General features: G+C 38.4%; 1 protein-coding gene across 2 annotated transcripts in view; it reads right to left on the reverse strand.

Moving 5' to 3' along the window:
* Nucleotides 1-22,411, reverse strand: part of LOC306861091 (putative adenosylhomocysteinase 3) — a 33,649-nt gene that overhangs the window by 9,788 nt on the left and 1,450 nt on the right. Inside the window, exons 1-7 of one of the 2 annotated variants that reach the window (XM_079403172.1) lie at nt 5,313-5,445; nt 2,324-2,432; nt 1,887-2,030; nt 1,057-1,157; nt 700-802; nt 516-610; nt 335-441 (exon numbers count right to left, since the gene is read on the reverse strand). In XM_079403172.1, coding sequence (XP_079259298.1) covers nt 335-441; nt 516-610; nt 700-802; nt 1,057-1,157; nt 1,887-2,030; nt 2,324-2,432; nt 5,313-5,363 — 710 coding nt within the window. In that variant the 5' untranslated portion in view covers nt 5,364-5,445. Of the gene's footprint in view, nt 1-334; nt 442-515; nt 611-699; nt 803-1,056; nt 1,158-1,886; nt 2,031-2,323; nt 2,433-5,312; nt 5,446-22,411 lie in introns of those variants that run through there. The other variant, XM_079403171.1, reaches the window with a different exon arrangement.

Consider the following 22,411-nt stretch of genomic DNA (forward strand, 5'->3'; position numbering starts at 1 on the left):
TTTTTACACCACAGAAACCTGGCATTTTAACAGGGGTGTGTAGGCTTTTTATATCCACTGTATGTATATAATTATTACACACACACATACATATATAATGGTTATTATAATTATGACAATGTTTCTTATTAAGCATTATTTCTCAACCACATTTGCCAGTTCCACTACTTGCCACTAGATGGAGACATTCCCTCCTGATATGAAAAAACAATTGCAGTCCCCACATTGTGTCCAATTCCAAGTTTTTACAACAATCCTCAATCAAATGCCAAAAATGTAACATTACTTTAATGCATTTAACAAACTAAAGTTTTTCACAAATGACCATAATCACCTGTGAACTCCAGTCACGCTCTCCTCTACGATGCCTTTGACCTTTTTGAACATGTTGGGATATTTCTTATAGATCCAGTGAGTCAAATCTCCTCCATCGTCTAAAATCTACAAGACATAAGCTGTTGAGACATCGAGCAGTCATAATATTTCAATTCTCTATATGCATATATTCTAGCTACCATGTTGGGCTGCCAACCCTCCACGTTAACACAGCGATCGATACACCACCAGAAATCATCCTCCGATTCACCCTTCCAGGCAAACACTGAGAAACCTGCCAGAGACGACACACCGGACTTCATCAGGACAGAAAAATATGAAAGAATACAAAGGAAATATGAATAAGAAAAGAAAAATATTAACCTCCCTCGGCCAGAGCGGCTGCTACCTCGTTTTGAGTGGAGTAGATGTTACAGGCGGCCCACCTGCACTGAGCGCCCAGAGCAGAGAGGGTCTCCATCAACACCTGCAAACACACATACAAGCAAACAAACACTTGATGCATTACTGAAACAGATGTCATTCGGCTCTCAAAAATAAGCTTTATTTTTGAAAACATCCTCACAAATATAGTATGACAGTAAAAAATGGGATGAATAATGTCCCAAAAAGTGTTGAGGTAGGATTAGGGTGTTGGAATTATAGTGTAATTTAATGTAATTAGTTTAATTTAAGAACAAATTAAGTTAATATTAGGTATATGAGTGTACAGAAACTCACAGCAGTCTGTGCAGTGATGTGGGTGCAACCCACAATTTTGGCTCCAGCCAATGGCTTCTCTCCCTGAGCTCTCTTCCTCAAAGCCATGAGAGCAGGCATCTCTACAGTGCATAAATACACACAAAATATATTAACATGTCTATAATATAAAATTAAACGTTTTTTTGCAGAATTCAGAATTCAAAGAAGAAGAAAAAACAGAATTCAGAGTTTACATCTCGCAATTCTGTTTTTTGATTACGCCACAGAATTAAAAATAAAGGCAATTTCTACTTTTTACATCTCACAAATCAGACTTTTTCTCAGAAATATAGAATTGTGAGATTTAATCTCAGAAAGGCCAGATAAAGTCTGAATTGTGATGATGAAAGTATGCAGTTTCCTGGGAAATCCTGGAACAACTCTTTATAAATATTAATTATTATAGGCTTACCATAGTGATTTTAAGCCAAAAACATGGTTTGGAAAATGGTTTTAAGACTCGTTATTTACATTTTGTTAATTTTGCAAACAAAAAAAGTCACATAACAGCTGTAAATATGAAAGATCTGAAGACACAGGCTGTGTGTAAGTGCACACTGGAGTATTAGGCCATGTGGTTATGAGGAGCTGAAGGGGGGGGCCTTGCTGTCTCACAGTGCACACTGAACATATGGCCCCTCAGCAGCACAGGAAGAACATCAAAACACGCTTCGCTTGATCTCACACTTTTACACACTTAAACAAATACTTAATATAACAAGTGGCTTAATATGTTGGCAGGCCGTCATGCTCGTTAACGGTTATAGCTTGTTGGCACATAACATTAAGACACAAGGGGCCCTTCCCACCTTGCTCTGCAATCTCGATCTCCCTGCGTCCGAAGTCGGCCTGTTTGATGTTCTTGATGCAGAAGTCTGCATTGCCCTTGGAGTTCTTCTGCTGTTTGTCACGGGGAGAGGTTTCGTCATCGGAGCTGTCAGTGTACGAGGCGGCTGAAAAAGGGAGTAATAAAGAAAAAAAAAAATATGTAAACTTGTGTATCTGTTTCTAAGAGAGCCCTGCAGGAATGTAGATTTTACTTTTCTAACCTACAATCTACTCTCCTTTATCAATGTAATCCTCTTAAAGAGGCCTGCCAGAGAACCCACACAGCTTTTGTTCACATGACTCACCTGACACTCTACATTAGACCCTTGACGCATGTATGTAGCCCACCAGACTGAGGTTTAACAGGACGTGTGCATGTGACTGTACAGCATGTATTGGTGCTTGTACAACGCCATACCTGAGCTGTAACTGTCTGTAGAAGACTGTGAGATGGAGCGAGACAAAGACCTGCGGCCAATCTTGGTGGGACGTTTGTTGAACTCCTGCTTCTGGTCTGCAAACTGGATCTGTCATGAAAAATGGTAGGGGGTCAGGACAAGAGAGAGAAAACACCAGAGTGAGAAACCTTGTAGTGAGAAAAAGAAAAAGTCTCATGTTCACCAATGGGCTAAATGGGCTGAATAATGCAGAAATTGAAATGATCAAACACTAAATTCTAAATGAATCCTTAAAGCTATTAAAGTTATTTTTTCCTCTTTTTTTTCTTTTCTTTGTCCTTTAATAATAGACATCACAGCGGCTGGTTATTAGGGTATTTTGGCTGATATTTCCTTAAGAGCTGCCGCTGATGAACATGACGCGCATCTGACACACATATTTTCTCTCAACTCTCTTTACCTTTTCTGCACTTCAGGTCTTAAAATCTCTATTAATGAGCTGACGAGTTGAATCGGGTGTTTTAGATGAGTGAGACAGTCCTGGGCTGCTCCAGGACAGTTTTGGAAAACATTTCATAGAAGTGTACTTAAATGTGACTCATATAATATATATCATTAATTGAAACTCAAAAGTAAATATTCTAATGTTTCGAGATACTGATTTTTGACTTTCATGAGCTGTAAGCTCGAATCATCAAAATTAAAACAAAAAAAAAACTTTTGAAATGTTTTACTTTTCATGCAATGAATCTAAAATATATGAAAGTTTCACTTTTTGAAATAACTTACAAGAAAAAATGAACTTTCACGACATTCTAATTTATTGAGATGCTGTATATACACACATATACACACTTGTTGAGGTTGGATTTCACACCTCAAATGTTCACCATTTTCCCTTTTTCGGAGCTGTAACGGATAATGCTTAACAGTGTGGCTATTACCACAGGAAGTGACAAACATGTATGTAAACAATGATCAGTCCCAGCACGATGCTACAATTCACATTTTAAGCTGAATATTAGGAATAAACCTTTACTTGGAAAGTGAGAAGGAAATGATTTAAACCAAGATCTGTCCCAATCTTTAACACAATTTGACCTGCCAGGTAAATACTTCCGGTACCCCACAGTTAGGCAGGTTTGACTGTGATAATTTCGATATCATAACCTTGATAACTCAATCGAGTATCCTTTATAAACCACTAATCTGCTCTCAATGAAAGTCTGGAGCAGAAATCATTGAGAGCTCATCGTAGACGTGTTGGTAAACTGTGCTACTATTAATGGCCTGGCAGCTGTTGCCTGCAGAGAGGAACGCGCTGCGTGAACCGTGAGAGGATTACGGTGCGGTGCAGTCATCCCCTGCTGACGTTATTATCTGAGTTAACAGCAAGCCTCAAAGCCCCCCCCCGCTGAATCAAGAGATTTTTTTAAAAGCACGACTATTACATAACCCCATGCCATATCAGTGTTCAATCAACCACTGAGTGATCGCAGTGATTAATCTTCAGGCTTTAGGTTGGAGCTATAGGAGGTGCTGTTTCCAGGACGGATGGATGGCTTTTAGACCATGAGTAAAACACACAGTTATGCAGACAAGTATAAGGTCCTGACTTACAGAGACCTTGATTCACACAAACACACCGCTGTGCCCAAAAGCACTTGAGCAATTGTCTCTCGCAGGGGTTTTGCGAAAATAATGCTACAGAGACACAAACACCAGCAAACCCTGTGAACTTCCAATTTGGCACCTGTTTAGTCTCTTATCGCTTGGCACAAAGGGCCAAAGTACTGTACTGGGAACGTTTCATTGTACAGGAAACACACTCTTCCAAATCACATACTTGCAGGAAAAACATGAGACTAATCCGATAAGAAAAAGCTCAGAATGCTCAGATTCAGTGAGATCCATGGCAAAAACCAAACAAAACACATATTTCCAGGATTTACCATCTAAAAATACAACTACTACTCTAGTCCAAAACTTGGTTAGAATCATAAATGTTTGATTGGAATTGGAATGCTCTACAAAAGACAACAATTCTGCAAAGAGACTCAACTCATATTTGATACAAACAGTTTGATGTTGCTAAGCTAACAGCATGATTCTCCAAGTATAACAATACATTTCACACATAAATATTGGGTATAATAATATCAGAATCTATTTTTAACCAAGATACTTGGGGCGTTTTCAGTTTTTTCAGGGCATTTCAATTTCAAGGTTGGAGTGGCAATCAAGGCTTCGTCAAGACAGCATTCTTGCACTGCAACTATACAACATTCTAAGATGAAACGGCACTATTTGGTTTTTAACTGTAATAACTACTATGCTCACCCTGAGAATCGGACACTGTTGCTTTTTTCCTCAATATATTTCCCATTATGAATTCTGATGAAACTTGGTTTGTTGGACCGTTGGGTAAGACAACCAAACTGCTCCAGAGTTTGTTTTGACCATTGGGTCAGACAACCAAACCACTCCAGAGTTCATTTTGGCGATTGGGCTGGACAACCAAACCACTCCCGAGTTTTTGTCCATTGGGTCAAATAACCAAACCGGTCCAGAGCTCATTTTGTCCGTAGAGTCGGACAACCAAACCACTCCAAAGTTCCTTTTCAATTGGCTGAATTGTCCAGGTGATCTCGGACCGATTATTTTGGTGCAGATCCAAGCATGATCACCAAGTTCACATTTGCCTAAAAGAACCAATCTCAGGGAGAAAATGCACCAAGTCCTGAAATAAACATTCCAAATGAGCCAATGTGTGAAAAAACCCTGAATCTGCATTTGCACCAGGCTCAGATCCAGTCTAACAGGGGTCAATGATGCTGGAAAGAAATTACGTTGGACCCCCTCTCGCTCTCTATGGCAGAAGACACACATTGCTCCCTGCTAATCCATGCTGAGCACACAGATGGCTCTGGACTATTTTCATTCCAGAAGGTTAAGCTTTCAGCCCCCAGGACAGCCCGAAGACCACCCTGTCACTTTCTCCCCTCTTACCTTCTTAACTGAGGGCTCGGAGATCTCTCCATCCTTCTTTTTCTTCAGCATGACAAACTTGAAAGTGAAGAGAGACAGAAAGAAACAGAGGCAAAAGGGAAGGGCCGGCGAAGAGGAAGTGGATTTTTATACCAGCTTTACACGTGGCCAGTCTGAACTGATCCCATGGCCTGTGCAGCACAATGCTAGACTGTTTCCCTTTGGGGGTTTTTGTGCATCTCTCTTTTAATTGTTAATTGTTTAGAGGCTGGAACGATTCTTGTCGGAGTTGGCAAAACGTGCGTGAGTGTTTGTGTGTGTGTGTGTGGAGGCTTTTAGGAGTGATTACTGCGTCTCATGCTCAAGATAATGAAACATGCCAAGGACACATACTCACACACTGCCACCACTGGCCCTGACAAAGGGCTCTTTGTGTTTTTCTGGTCCTAGAATATACAAGCAGAAGGGGACAGATCGGAAATACCAGAGGGATAATTACTCTGGCATGTTCTTGAGTTCTTTAACCTCACCTTTATGACAAACATCAGCGTCTTGGTCGCAGGTTTAGCTTGTTGATTATCAACTGGTGGCCTTTAACAAGTAAAATGTGCCAAGACTTAAACTCTTCAACATTGTAAAGCATACAAATTGCTGATAGATGTTTTATGAAGGTCCAATCTTGAAAACAGTGCTAATGAGTGGGAGGTCGTCCTGTAAGAATTTGGTGGTCCACATCTCCTGTGAGCTCCTTTGTGAAATGTTTCAGAGGTGTGGTTTGAAAAGTTTTTCCCAGTACGACTTCATACCTTTCCCATGGACCTGCATCACGCAAAACTTTATCTAGGGAGTTGAGAAAGTCAAATATTTGAGAACTATTATCAGTCTTTTGTGAGTCTGTTCATTTTGCCGATGTAATCTGCACAACAAAACAGACTAATACACTTAAAGCCGTAATGTAGCTCAAACAGTAGAGCATGACGTCAAGGTCATGGGTTTCATTCCCAGGGAACTGAAAACATGGTGTACCTTGAATGCAACTTAACTCGCTTTGTATAAAAGTGTCTGCCAAATGCATACATGTAAATTTGACGCCTCATTTATTTTAAGGCCAGAAACATGTATGCAAATACAGATGCAAATGCTTGGCCAGCATTGCAAATGTGCGGTCTTAAACTAAACATCTTACTTTTAAATCTTTGTGGCATTAAACCAAATGTGATGCATAGCAGTTTGCTATAAACAAGTAATCTAACAAGATTAGATTAGATAGTAGAACTGAAAGATTGAAGTGTCTACAAAAGATGGTTTAGTTTATGTATTCCTTTAGCTAAAACATGGGATTAGCAATGCCAAGGTCATGGGTTCAATTCCCAGGAAATGCATAAACAATTATACAAGTATACCCTGAGTGCAATGTAAGTCACTTTGCATTAAAGCATCTGCCAAACACATAAATATAAATGTTAATGCCTGCTGCATATCGCAACTGGCATTGCATTATACTGTTGTCCTTGTAGACACAGTCTTTTTAAGACATTGCATGTGTACTAATAAACTTTCTGACTTCACAGAGTTCAGAGAAGGATTTGTGGTTTTGTATTACATTCGTTGCTATGATGCTATCGTTGCTATCTTTATACACCATCTAAGTTCACTGTAAAGGCAGCAAGTTCATTTAGAGGAAAAACACAAATGGAAATTCCTTGGGTTTTATTAATATCTAAAAAAAAAAAAAACTTATGCAATATGAAAAGGTCATTAGCCAAATAAAAAGACGAGGATAATCATGTACTGAAAAAAAGCATTTTGTGCTATTATGTCCTCTTTTTAAATAAAACATTTTGGTATTTTAATCTTTCAAAGGTAATATGAATGGATATATGTATTAAACAGGAGGCAAAAAGCTCAATTTCTGAGAATGACACAAAGGCCGTATATTACTGGAGGAGAGATTCAGGTCGCATGAGCAGCACTTCCATGAAAAAAAGATCACTTATGTAAGAAAGACAGAAAGAACTAGAGAAAGAGAGAGATGCTCGCATCAAGGTAACGGTACATTTCAGTGACCCTGCTGAGAGCTGATGACTATAGAACAGAGCGGGGGAAAATGCTCATATTTCCTGCGAACGGATGTCCAAGTGTTCACAGTCCAGCTCGACTATGTTTTTCACGTTGAGAGCTTCCGCAATGAACGCAAACACAACCATGCTGCAGGGTGCTTCATTGGTCATTCATTGAAATGCTGAATCACTTTTCTAATGAACTAAACTGAAATTCAAGGATAATCATTAGACTGCAGCTTTGTTCAAAACCCCAGCGAGCCGCCTGCCAAGATGACATTAACCATCCTTCATAAGAAAATGTAAACATTACAAGAAGTACTTACAGTGTAAAGATCTAAAGTGTGTATATACAGTATAAATATATCCTAGCTGAATGGTAGTGTAGACAGCAAGGCAGCTTTCTAAGGTTTGGCACAAAGCTGACGAATGATCAATGGCACACTCAACACTATGGCACAATATCAATTAGAGTTCCCTTCCACATTAAAGGGGTCATCGGATGCAAAATTCACTTTGCAAGTTGTTTGAACATAAATGTGTTGGAAGTGTGTGTGTACACCCATCCTATTATGATAAAAATCTAGCCAGTGTTTTTTTTTTTTAAATCCCTATTTTAAAATCCTCTCTCTCAAATCAGGCTGTTCTGAGCTTCCTGTCAGAATGACGTAGTTCTGCACAGGCCCCTCCCATGATAGTTGATTGACAAGGCCGTCTTACCTTAGACCCGCCCTGATAGAGCTGAGAGCTGTCCAAAAGTGTTTTCAATGCCCCGCATATTAATAACGTCTCACTGATGCCTGCAGTTAATTACCCAACGATATAATTGCGAGAGGAAGTATTGGAATATACTTTTTGAGTACCTGTATGTTATAGACCCTAAAGAATCATATCAACTTGTGTAAAATGGGAATCCGATGACCCCTTTAATATACATCACAGTAAAAATATCTACAGCATATAACAGAGATATTAAACACTCAGTATAATCGTTTCCTCAACTAATGTCTGTGTTATCTTACTGCTCTATACATGTATGCTAATTTAGAAGCAAACAAAAACTGAATAATGAATGTAAAGTGACGGCTTACATCGCCGGTTCCCGTCCTGTTGAAGTGTGGAGGCACTAAAGAGCCAAAATAGATGGCGGCTCATCCAAGACCCCATCTTTTAGATTCCTGTTACAATGATGAAACCATGGCTGGTGTGCAAGGGCTTTTGTTTATTTAGCCTGCTGTGGTACAAGTTGGTAATTGCACTGGCATAATGGTGGCACTGGGCATTCAAAAGCAGCATTTTGTAATGCTTTTATTTACTTGAGTCGAGACTTAAGTTTAGGCCTACATTAATAAGTGCAGTTAGTGTAGGTCTCCTAGACTTGAAACACAGAACTCTCTGCAGGGTAGAGCTGCAAACAACGGTTCAAAAAGCTCCTATCATCACACTGAGCTCTGAGACAATAAACAAGGACACTTGTAATGGAAATTTCATGAGATATGATAGTCTGGAATTTACTCCAGGACAAAAGGTTGCACATACACACATAATCTTACATAATCACAGTACGAAACAAGGACATTTACCACCGGGGATGTCAGAACTGATGTACAGATGGGCTTGTACAGGAACGCATGTCAACGGGAGAGAAGTGGAGAATAACTGTGCAAGATAAGAGAAAAAAACATTTCCTCCAGACGACAAATGACAGAACCATACAAAAACTGTAGGCCAAACAGCAGAAAACATACTTGTAGCCGCCCTGACATTCTTCTCTTCTGAGCACACAACAGTAATGGAGTCACTTGAGTGTCAAAAATCAAACATTTTTCTGCAGAAAGGAGCTCTTCAGAGGAAAACATTATTATTATTTTTTTTCCTCACCCCCTGAGCTTTTCATTACAAGGCAGCAGCAACGTCAGCCTGAGGTCCTGAACATCTCTAGAGAATCATTAAATGTGTTCTCTGTGGAAAGATGTGCGTAAAGAGATTCACAAGTCCTGTGTAGCACCTGCATCGAGTGGTGCAGCGTAAGGCTGTGCTACAGAACTCAGGCTGAAAAACTGTACTGAAAGATGTGTACCTGGACGCAATGTAAATCACTTTTAACAGAGTCTGCCAAATACATGAATGTAATAATATAAAAGTGTTTTGCTGAATTTTAAATCACAATTCTGACTTTTTCCTCAGAGAATTCTGAGTTTACATCTCGCAATTTTAACTTTTTTCTCAGAGTTGACTGATCAACAGTGACCAGTAACATATAGATATACTAAATATTAAAAATAAGTGATAAATCGTGTAGCCTTAGATGAAAACTTAACTAAACTAATATTTGCTGCCGTCATGCACAACTGCATCATAAAAAACAAAGATCTTAGTAACTTAAGGCAACTGATCTTTTGCATATGCTTAAATTGTTAAGAGCCTAATGCTGTGACACATGGATCTGTGGGCCTGCTTTCTTACTGTAGGGCAGTTTACGACTTCATACTGTTTTCATCCTGGTATTTTCACAAGCTTTACAAGCCATAAAGTGACTCCCATAGCAACTACACTTTACAGCCAGAACAGACAGGGTTTGGGGTATGGCGGGTAGCCTGGGTAATGTGATACAACACGGCGGCTCACTTTGACTAATGATGGCACCAGAAACGAGAGCCTGGTGCTACAGACACCGAGGATCATCTCAGGGCACTTAACTGGAGAAAGAGCTTTTGCGATGCCCATTCACTCGGATAGTAAATCAGACAAATTAGCTCCAGGCTAAAGTCAAATTATGGGCTCTTGGGAATCTTCTTCCACCTAAACGTTTTAATTTAACGCATAGGCTTAACAGAAGGTATACGGAGAATATCCATAATTCAAATGGCCGATCCAACACTAGCAATCGTGTGGCAAAGAACACTGGAAGGTGTGACAGGTAATTTGCTTCCTGCTCGGATGACGGATCACATTGTGGGGCATGTGCGCTCAAGTGTTTGGCGTCCAACACGTAACGTACCTGATAGATTTGATTACCATTTCTTGAAATTCAGCCCTTCCTTTTTTCTTCGTATGCTTCAGGCACAAAATAATAGGATTGTATTCACCAATATATTGCCAATATATCACTGGGCTTGGCAAGGAGTTTGACCTTTCCTACAATGAAGTGTTGAAAAGCACTCAAGCAGTGCAAAGCATCTGAACTTTGATGTGGATTTTTCCGCTCTGAAGAACAGAGGTTAGCCGTAGTTGAAGGGTCTGTTCGGACTTTGCCAGTATCGGTAAACACAAGTCAGTCTAAAGGATTTCAATGGAAATTCACAGTAGTATAGTAGTCTAACTCATCGTAAAATAGTTTTCTTGCTCTCCGCCTCAAAGTTCATGACTAATACACAAAACCGCCATGATTTCATCATATCAAAAGCATGAACAAGAGTTCATTCTGTTTAATAAATGTCATACTCTGCACTTGTTCGGTGAATGTATAAAAGCAATCCACCTACGCAGAGAGCTCAGCTGCAAAGGGTTAGAGGGCGGTCAGCTACCCCATGGCCAATTCAGATTCTTTCTGGAGGAGCCATTCGATACCACGTCCCGCTATTAACAAAAGCTTTCTGAGACGAGCACCTCGGGAGGCTTCAGCTGTACTAGAGGAGCAAAAAAAAAAGAAATGCAGAAATGTCAATATCAGCCTACAAGATGTGTTGTTCTCATGCCCTCTGCTATAGACGAGGTTCTTAAACACACAGTGAAAGTTGAGGTTGTAATTGCAAACCAAAAAAATGTGGTTGCTGTGAACACACCCTGACAGACATGCTATGGTAATAAAAACGTGGGGGCCAAAAACTGATTTTTAAAACAGAACAGATTCTCAATTGCTTCAAAATATTTAACTTTTGGAACAGGGAATGGTGGAGGAACTAGAGATGCATGGATATTAAACTTACCGATGATAAATTGATAGTCATGGTCGATACCCGGTACAATAACACAATTTTGTCTAAATGCATTAAAAATAAAATGGTTTTAAAAGTGAATTTAGGCATCACAATTATAATTATAATGTACTGTTTGAAAAAAATATATATTTGCTGAAGGTTACATTCAACAATATAATTTAACCGTTACCAGTTATGGAAAGGTAAATATGGATATAATGTATAAAATTAAAGACCCAAATCAGCATATTAGAATTTCTGAAGGATCATGTGACACTGAAGATTGGCATAATTCAGCTTTGCCATCAAAAGGAATAAAAAAGTATGTTATTTTAAAAATATTTCACAATATTACCGTTTTGACTGTAATGTATTTTTGGTCAAATAAATGCAGCCTTGGCGAGCATAAGAGACTTAATTCCAAACTTTTGACCTGGCTGTAGTAAATTACATTTAATTTGTTGATATGAATAATATATAAAATGATAATAACAGCCGATAACCTCTATGGTACCGACATATCTAGGCCTATATTCTCATGGATGTTGGAGGACTAGTTAACCTTTATGACCAATTAGTTTTGTATTACAAATTAATGTGGAAATTAGACTGCAATAGCAGAGTCTACTGGAACACCAATGTAGATCATGAAAGGAAACCATATCAAAAGCACAGACTGGCCAGTTGAAGGGCTCGTATTCAGATGCAGTCCTTTGGACTTTAACTGAAGCGGTGTTCTTCCACCAGTATGAACCTGTTCCTGCAAGCCCACTCTGGAAATTTCCCTGTTCCACAGGCAGTGACAAGCGGCAATCATTGTCTAGAGGTCCTTGGATAAAACGCTTCTATTTATGTGCCAGATGGTGTTCTTCTGACTAAGCACAAACAGAAAGAGAGAGCGATGTTCTCTCCGTTCTCTTCGTATTTGGGTTTAATGCAGACTGCCAGCATGTTCTTTCACAGTGTGCTTATTCTGAAGAGATGAGGGGAAAGAAGAAAATCATCCCACATAGTTTTCTAAAATGAGAATAAATTTCACTGCTGTGGGCTCTAGAGGCAAGGAAAGGGGTAGAGCAGATCTCATAGACTAAAAATAGTTATTATTTAGCAAGTCGTTGTTGCATCCAGTTCATTTCTAGTCTCAAAGCTTATTTTCCTATAGTACAGTATAAAAGTATAAAAGTTCTCTGATGCCAACAGCAAAATCAAATCAAAATATTTCCAGTTGTGCATCAGCCAAGCAACAGCCATTGAAATGAATGGGAACGCTAGCTTTCTCCGGTCATTATAGACCTCCCTTGTAACAATGTAAGTTTGGGTTTTCTCAGTGGTACACATTAACTGTTCTCCCTGAATCTGATATTATTGCATAAGTATAGTCTTGCTGGCCAAACGCAATGTTTAACTATAGACACCGTTCTCCTATTATCATCTGTTATGCATTGATAAAGACCGAAACAAAGAAACAAGCATGAGATAACATCTGCATGTCTCCTGTCTTCAACAACAACCATGAATACAATAAATAAAGGTCCCCTAGACTAACGCCACCTATCTGACTTCACTCCGAGAAAAAGTTTGATTTTGGTGGACACAAACACAGATGTCCGATTCCACTCTGAGCTTGTTACGTATTCTGCTTATCCTGTTAAACTTATCCTAAATCGAGTGCATCATTAACTACAGCAGGTGCAGGAAAAACAATGTTCCAAGACTTACTTGCCATGCATGATCTTGCAATATTATAATGGACTAAAATGATTTATTGAATCTATGCAGTCACTACTGTGATGTAAGGCGTAACACACGATAATGGAAATAAAAATGTGCAAAAAGGGAATGTACAAGGACTTTTAAAGTCTAAACTTATAATCAGGATACATTTAGGGACCATTTTAAAATCACATCCACTGGTCATTTTAAGATGGAACTAATAATTGTATTTTAATAGTGAATTGTAGCCAATATTACATCTATTAAATTTAAAGCTCTCAGTGTATCAGGGCCTCCGCCTCGCTAATTTTGGCTCGAGAGCAGATGGCTGCGGCCTTTTTAGAATCATCAATGTGTCTGACGCTCAATCATTCCTCTTGCTCCACATAAGGAACAAATAGCAGTTCAGGATTTAGAGACATGAGAGAGAGAGAAGTAAATGAGAAGGATCTTCTTACTCAAGCCAGTTACTGATTCCTAATTCATAAGTGAGACTGAGCTTCAAAGAGAACAAGATGACCATGAGAAGGCCTCAACTCCTCTCTCAAGTCAAATATAGCAACATCAAAAATAAGTGTTAGGAGATGTACGTAACAGAGGTGCTTAATAATTTCACCACTAATGTTTACGCAAGCATGCATTTCATTCAGATCCATCCGTTGCATTATCTAATCTCATTCTTTAAGGAGAGGAAGAGCGCATCCAATCTGCAGTGAAGCAGAAGAGGAAGAAACTTTGTTTAGTTTTATGTTGGCCAATGGAGCTACTGGGCCACAAGATAAGCGTGAAAGCGCAGCAAGACCCTGAAGCAGAAACACTAGGAAAGCAATGCCCTGCTGCACTGATTTATCAACTCTGGCATTTGAGCAGTACATGCAACAATTACAGTCTTCGACTAACTGCATTTTTCACTGCAGAACAAAGATCCAGGGGGCGGGGTTGGAGCCACCTATAGGGGGTGGAGATTGGTAGGTTTAGGGGTGGAGATGGGTGGGTTTAGGGATCAGGGGGTGGAGACGGGTAGGTTCAGGTATATGTACGGGGGGAGGAGTTGGATCTAGATCCAACCACGCCCCCTAGATCTTGTGTTCTGCAGTGAGGACCATCTCAAAAAAACGGGCTTGATGCAATGACTGGCAAGAAGAGAACCAAATGTCATGTTTGTTGCATTTGCAGCATTAAGCTTGTTACCTGTACACGGAGTCAGAAGGCCAAGAAAATCTCATTGCAGTTTTTCCCATGATGCACTGCACTGCTGACACATTGCCTGGGAATAGGGAGGGTCCAGAATAAAGGATGGCACCACGCCCAGTGATGTTCATCCTGACCGAATGAACAATCAACTAATCAATCGGCCCACAAATTTAGCTCAGAAGTAATGTTCTGGGTCATTGGCCGATTGAAGTCAATGAAACCAAACGCTCTGAAAGCATGTACACTCAGCAATCAGAATGACCACCCCGTCCCGAGCCGTCCGATCAGAAATGTTCGGTACCAAAAGTGTGACCTCCTTAAAGAAGAGTAACAAGCCACAGCAACACTGAAGTATTTTCAACCCCGCACCAGATCAGAAGCATCAAATACAGTAACCGTGCTCCACTTCTTTGATCTGCAGAGGTGGTTGTGGTCCGAAAGAAAACGATGGACTGCAATTTTCGGAATATATATACACAACAAAGTAAGTCTAGGGTATACTAAAAATGGAAGGTTTGTGTGGGCAGACTGCTGCAAATAGATATTTTACTCAACCAAATATGCAATTAAGAACACTACACTTTGCCATAAAGGTTATTAAGAGACAGAAGCGTTTGTCTACACGTCCATTTACTTCAATTCAAATGTGGGAAAATGAAAACACAAGTTGAAGCTTAAAGAAGTCTTCCAATGCGTATCAAGTAAAGCCACAGTGCAAGACATTTGGCTAATATATGATAATGTTTTTTCTGAATTTCAAGAATGCACAAAAATGTAAACGTTTTGTGGGTCAGAAGAAATTTTACACGCTCTACACTCTTAAAAATACAGGTTCTATCTATGGTTCCATGAAGAACCTTTAACATCCGGAAACTTTCCATTCCACAAAAAAGTTATTTATAGTTTTTTTTTTTTTTTAAATTGTCCTTTTAAGAACTTCTTTGGGGAACCAGACACAGTTGGCTCCCATTGCTGTTAGAACATTTATCGGAACTCAATATAAAAACAATCAAAATTGATGTTGGAAATTGTAGGTTATCTTCAGGTAAATTCAACACAATGTTGTGAAGTTTGAGGTGAGCCAGACAACTATAAATCAAGGTAACGGTCACAATCAAGCCAAGCATTCCAGCAGCTGTGGTCTAAGGGTTGTATTTTTTTTTTTGAGCTGGTAGAAAGGAAGAGAAACGAGGGTGGCTTTTCTAACCCTTTTGTGAGAGTCTTTTGTGATGCAGCAGTTTTTGAACACAATGAAGGTTCTTTGTGAGGGGCTGATGCAGGGGTCTAGGGTGCATTCCTTAGCCGTGGATCCTGCATGTGTGTCCGTTCCATGGTTAACTAATTGAAAAACCTGAGGCCTCAATACCATACAAATGGCATCAGAAATCATCTACTTAATTTCCAGCACCATAAATCAATCGAACAGTCAACAGTCACAATTTGGTCAATGGAAAAGGTTTTGTTAATTCATTCAGTAGCACATTCCTGGCTAACGCCTGACCGGTGGCTTAATCTTTCACTTGCACAATTGATGCGAATTCACTCCTTCGTTCAACAGTGCTGCAAATCCGAATTTATTCAGTGAGCAAATGTATAAACCAACGGGATTAAAATGTTCTTACAGGATTGTATTTGCCAATCTTTCTAAAGCAAAGCTTAACGTATAATGTCGAGTAAAGAGAGATAATAAATAACCAACTGCCATGTACACAGCTTGGACCTGGTGTTCCTGTATCCTACGACCAGCCGTATACAATCCGGCAGCCTCCAAAAGATTTGCCTTCGTGATGACTACTTTGACTCTGCTAGGACAGCTATTATAAAGCTTACTTGTGAAAAAGCACGACAAGCAAGTCAGAGATCCAATCCAGCAGCGTATCAAGCCACGGTACGGAAACTGCCATCTCTTGCACAGGTTTGCTGGGCAATAGAAGCAACATGCAGCACATCTCCAAAAGCACAGTCTGAGAGAGTAAAACAAAAATGCTTTTAAGCCCAAAAAAAGAACAGGAGAGAGTCAGAGAAGGTAAACATGATTTCCAATGCGGAAAAAGTCATAAAAATGGAATTCACAGTATAACCCAAAAAATTTAAAACCCAAAGGTCTCAATCAAAACCTGTCAGAATAAAAGATGATGATATTAAGTTGATCTTAAGAAATTGTGACAAATATATTACTATTGTACAGTGAAATGTACTTTTCAAAAGTATATTTCAAAGTAAATAAGTAAATAAATACTTATTCAAATTTAAAATGTAAGAACTTTTTTATTTTAACAGTAAACCTCTATTCTGCAGCACTTTGCCAAAAAAGGCAAATTTTCATTTAATTACATTTTAACTGATTAATTAAATTAATGATTTCCACCTTCATTTGATTGCCACTATTTTTGATAAACATTTGTTTGAAATCATAAACCTAAAAAGTTAAAACAGAAAAAAAAAAAGAATTTGGGAAAAAATAAAACAGATTTCTTAGGGCCCTAACAATTTTTTGTTAAATGTTTAATAAATTGCAAAAGTATAAATGTCAAAAGTTTCAATTAATTAGGCATGTTTTTTGACTAGTGAGAATTCTAATCTGAAAAATTCTAATGGAAAAAACAGAATCCAGAAAAATTCTATTGGAATTTGGGAAAATATTAAAATGGAATTCAGGAAAAAAATAAATTTCACAGGGCCACAAAATAATTTTTTTTTTATGTTTAAAATATTATGAAAGTGTATACATTTCATTATTTCAATTCATTAGACATGATTTTTGACTACTGAAATCTAACCTAACCATTTAAACTGAATGGAAAAATTCTGAAATATTAAAATGGAATTCAGGAAAAAATAAAACCGATTTCATCAGGTCCTAGGTCAAGCTGGCACATTTATGTTTGTTTGGCTGACTCGCTCTCACCGTTGCCTCCGCAATACACCGAGTCATTAAGGCACTCGAGAAGACTCTGGGCGATTTCAGGTGAACGAGTGCTGCTGCGGTGTGGTTACGGCTGCCTGAGGGACGGAGAGATCTCAGCTGTGCCCTTTAAAGTGTTGAAGTGCACCATTAGGGTTGCTGCCAAGGACACAGAGTCATGGATGAGTGTTTGAAAGGAAGAGAAGATGATTCGGTGAGTGCATCAGTACAAAACGTGCAGTTCAATTCAATGCATCACTCCCTCAAAGCTTCAGTCTCCATGACCACCACTAGCCTGAGAGTAGGGCTGTCACGATTATGAAATTTGGCTGATGATTCATTGTCTAAAACGCCACGGTTATTGCGATTAATAGTCTGTTTTAGGGCTTTTGCGATTATGCCGATTATCATGATTGTCTCTTTTTTATGGCTTTCATTAACCCTTTGGGGTCGGCTGTATCGCCGGCGATACGAACTCGGTAAGTGCAAAAGACACTAAAAGTACTCTGTTGATTTTGGTCACACAAATAAGTGTTATACATCAATCGAAACTGTTAAGTGTCTACTTTTTGTTTTTGAGTACACTCACGATTACAACAAAACTTTGTGGTTTTGGGGAAAAAAGAAAACAAACAGGGTGCGCTCTCTGTCTTCTTCTCCGCGATATGTTTATTGTAACGTGTCACTAAAATGAAGTGTAACTCAGCAAATACTCAACACAGAAACATGAGTTATATCTATAGAAAGCCTAAAGTGTCTGCTTTCAACTGAAGTAAGTGTTGTCGAAAACAAATGTTCTGTGATAAATTAATCCGTATGAAACCGACACGATGTTCAGTCTGTCCAGTCTAACTCATTTCTAATAAGATCCCGCCCCCTCGTGTTCACATGGAAATAACCACGTGACCCGCGCGCGCTTGGAGACGCCCAACAACAAACACAGTCACGAGACTCCGTTCATCTCTGCTGCTGTTTGTTTCTGGAAGAAGACGCGCTGAGTAAAGGCTGGATTTACCTCAGAATAAGAGCCAAGAGTTCTTCCAGAATACATTGATCGATCTGATAAGTAAATGCTTGTTTTTTGCATTAGTTAGCGAGTTATTGTGACAAACCTGAACGCGTTTAGTTGGGTTTTCCCCAAACGACAACATGATGAATGCTACGCATCTAAGAATGTTTAATGTTCACAAATATTTAATATCGTCCTAAACAATAACAATTAGTTTCTCAGATATAAAATATCCTTTTTTTAATAGTACAAAGTACATCCTTTTGTAGTTCACAGCATACGTGAGTCTATGGCTGCAGAATCATAACAGCTTCTATAAAATCATACATACTAGGGGTTTTGACTACAAAATAGTTGTTTTTTTGTTTGTTTTTTTCCCCAAACTGTTGTTTTCATGCTCCATATAAAACAATAAAAGTAATATGAGAGTATATTGTAACATGATGAATGCTACGAGTCTAAGTATGTTTACAACATGTTTATTATCAATAGCCTACTCTGTTCAAAAATAGATTTTAATAACTTACTAAACAATAATAATTAGTTTCTCAGATATAAAATGTATTTTTTTGTGTACGATAGTACAAAGCATGCATGAGTCTATGCTCACAAATGTTTGTTTTTTTGGTTGTTTGTATTTTATTGAATCAGGTACCTGAACCACAGATGAATCCTTTCTTCAAGATGTTTTCCTCTGAGAGCGCTGTACCAACATCAGATGGTCAACTACACTGATATTCTATGGTAAAACAAGATCCTTGACTACTGATGATGCTTTTTTCTTCTTGAATCCATGGAAATAAGTAAATGTAAGGTACTTGTTCCACTTGTTGAACAGAATCTGTTGCAGGAATGACTCAAAGTCTGTTCACATCTCTGTGGTTAGATCAGTGTGCACAATAATGTGTCTTTGACCTTCATTATGTATGTTTTGATTATACTGTGTTGTAAATAAAATACAGATAATTTAAAACCCCCATTTTTTCAGTCTCCTCACACTCTCTAGCTTACCTGCCTCAGTCACAGTCACACTGATGGGCCATTAGCAGCTCTAGGGGAGGGCCCTTTGTCTCTCAGGTGAGAATCACTTAATATTCAAGACCATTTCCACTCCCTCGCATATACGCTTTCTATCACAAAACATGTCTTTAAACATTTAAATCAATATATTGTTTTCTGTGAATGAGTAAGATGAATGATTTTCACATAATTGTGAAGTAAATATTCTAGCCTAGAAGACTGATTACTCAAAAGTCTTATTCAGGACGATTTAGTGTGGCTTTTATGCCTTATTTCAGCTACATTTTTTTCCCCAAAACTTACTAACCACGCATAATATTTTTCTTCTAACAAATGCAAACATGTACATCCACCTTGGTCACATATTATTGTAGCATAGTTTGTGCTGGTCAATGTTGGTCAATAGTATATTATAAGTAGCTGAAATAAGCACAAATATCAGGGTATGTCAACACATCTCAAGGGCCCCAAAATTACCTCAGACCCCAGAGGGGTGTGATTAATTTGTGATTAATTTAAGGGATCTTTTAATCTTTCTTTAGTTATTTTGCAGTGTAAGATTACGGAGTACTCCAAATTCTAAGAATCGGCCAATACAGATCCAACACCAGCGCTGTTTTCTTTCTACACCACTACAAAATATCAATACTGTGTTTGTGGAACTAATAGTCACTCTTTTTTAAACCCTTTGTTAAAGGCAATCCACTAAATACTCGCTTCCTAACTAGAGAAAAAATACATACGCTATGAAATTAAACTAGCTGAAACAACCACGGTTATATCAAATAATCGCGATTAGACAGTTATTTAATTATCGCGACAGGCCTACCTGAGAGCACGTCTAGTTCTGTTTAATCACACGTGTGTGGTCCTCTTTCTTAAGCTCTTAAGACAATAAATGGCATGAACAGAATACGACCTTCCTGGAGGTATGCTATCATTCACACATGAACCCCCTACAAGTGCAGATAAACACAGGCAGGTTCAACGTCTAGGTCAGTCTCTCTGGTTCCACTCCACCATTAATCAGTCTCCAAACTTCACACCATGGTGAGAAATATTTTCCTGTCAACTGCTCGCTGAAATCTCAGCAGACGTCATGTGAGCAAACGAGGAACTTGGTGCGGAGCAAACTGGAATGAAGACACGAACAAAATCACAGTATTTACCGCAAGCCTCCTTGACCGTGATTTCAAAGCAAAAATTTCTAAGCCCTCCCGAAAGCGACATGGAGGAGTAAACATGGTTACAGGTCAAAATAATTAAGAGTTGGAACAAGTTAGTGTGAACGGTGGTTGTCGATCCCACATTCATCTGTTGATTTATGCATTTACATGTTGAATGAAGCCAAGCTACAATGCATTATTTAGGTTTGTTAGTTGACTTCAATCTCTGAGTTTTAGTCAGACTAAAGTGTTTAAATGACATTGTAAAAAGACTAATTATTACTGTAGTCCAACTAAACTTTTAAAGTACATGTAAACAATCCTGTTACTACCAGTATTATTTTAATACTGGTTTAATACTGGTAAATTATTTTATAAAAATAATTAATTTTTATTTCATTTTAGTAAGTTTAGTACTTCAAACGCCATAACTGACTGCCATTGTTATTTTAGTATTATTTATACTATTCTAATATTTAGAAATATTTAAAATTTGCCTTTATTACTTTCATATTTTCAGTTTACATTTTGAGTATGCCTAATTATGTTATGTGCTTTTGTCAGTTTTTTTTCCTTTCTATTTAGCTTTAATTTAGTTTAGTTTTCAAATTTTAATGAGTTTAATATTTTAATTTATAACTATTTTAGTTAGTTGCCAAGGCAGGGTTTCTGCATCTCTCGCTCTCATTCAGATCAGCTCCAACCCTTTAACAAACACTATAAAAAAAACAGCCTATATATAGTTAACTGGACCATTCCCTACATTGAGCGATACGCGATAGTCACGTACAGGGCTTCCCTCAAATTGTCTGCATCACGTCATAAGCCTGTTAGGTCTAAGCATCCTGGGAACCAAAGCTTAGTGACATAACATCAAAACAGTGCAAGGTATGCACAAAGTTAACGCCTGATGCCAAACAGCAGTGTGAACACGTCTATCGGCAGCACGCTTCCCCTCTACACCCTCAGATCCAGTGGTGTGAATGCTCACGGAGGTCACAGCAATCCTTAGTCAAACTACAGGCCGTTTGCACCTACGTGATGTGATGACACGGACAGACCTGGATCTGAGATCCCGCTGCGGGACATGTCACTGCCCTCCCCCTCCTCTCGGACGCTTTACAGAAGCAACAGTGGCGTGATGTAACACTTCTACAGAGGAACACCAAGCATGCTTCATGGGTGGTTAAGAGACTTTTTTCTCAGAAATGGGGCAGATAAAGTCAGTGCATTGAAAGCATCGCACCAGCACCTTCAGGATAGATATAAAAGAGTGGCTGTGCTAAAAGGAATTCTGGGACGTCACAAAACCAACGACAGATCATCCCTAAACCCACTATGGTCAATCATCTGTCATTGTCCACAGAAAAGGGCCACTTAGATGCAGCGTTATTATTGTGAACAAAAATTAAGACCATAAAAAAAAAAAAAAAAACGAATTTAACAAATAAAAATTCAGCATGCCGCAAAAGAATACACTTCTGATAACTAAAACTATAATAAAAATTAAGACACATTTAAATAAAAAACTAATACAAATAACAAATGGCACAACAAAATTATTAAATGTTTAACTAAAATTCAACTGAAAACGAAAAATAAAAAAAATACAAATTTTAACAAAATGAATAAAAACTGTTAGACTTGGCCTTATAAAATGATATATTAGTTCTTAATGAAAACAGAAAACTAAACAAACTAAGAAAACTAATATAATAAAAAATATCTATGTGGATTAAACAATTCAAATAGTAATAATAATTGTATTTTTTTTTTCAAGACCAAACTATGCACTTAGTGCTTGAGAAAAAAATTGTCAGAATAAATATACAAGGCCATATCCAAATGTCATGTTATGGCTCATTCCGCATCAAATCCTTAACAATAAAAGTACATTTCTTTATCAAAACCTCTTATCCTTGAACTGTACACAATCTTTGTTTTGTCAGCTAAGATAAGATAATGCAGACATTCTATTATTGATAAGAGATTCCCTGAGAACACAGTCTGCGTTAAGTCCTTCAGAGGAACAGTCCGACCAGATAAGTGTCAACCCTAAGACGCTCTGTGTACCTAATCCAGTCCCGGCCACACAAAGATAACAGAGAGACGTGTCACCGTCTTGCCAGAGTG

Source organism: Barbus barbus (genome assembly GCF_936440315.1).
Source record: "Barbus barbus genome assembly, chromosome: 42".
NCBI lineage: Eukaryota > Metazoa > Chordata > Actinopteri > Cypriniformes > Cyprinidae > Barbus > Barbus barbus.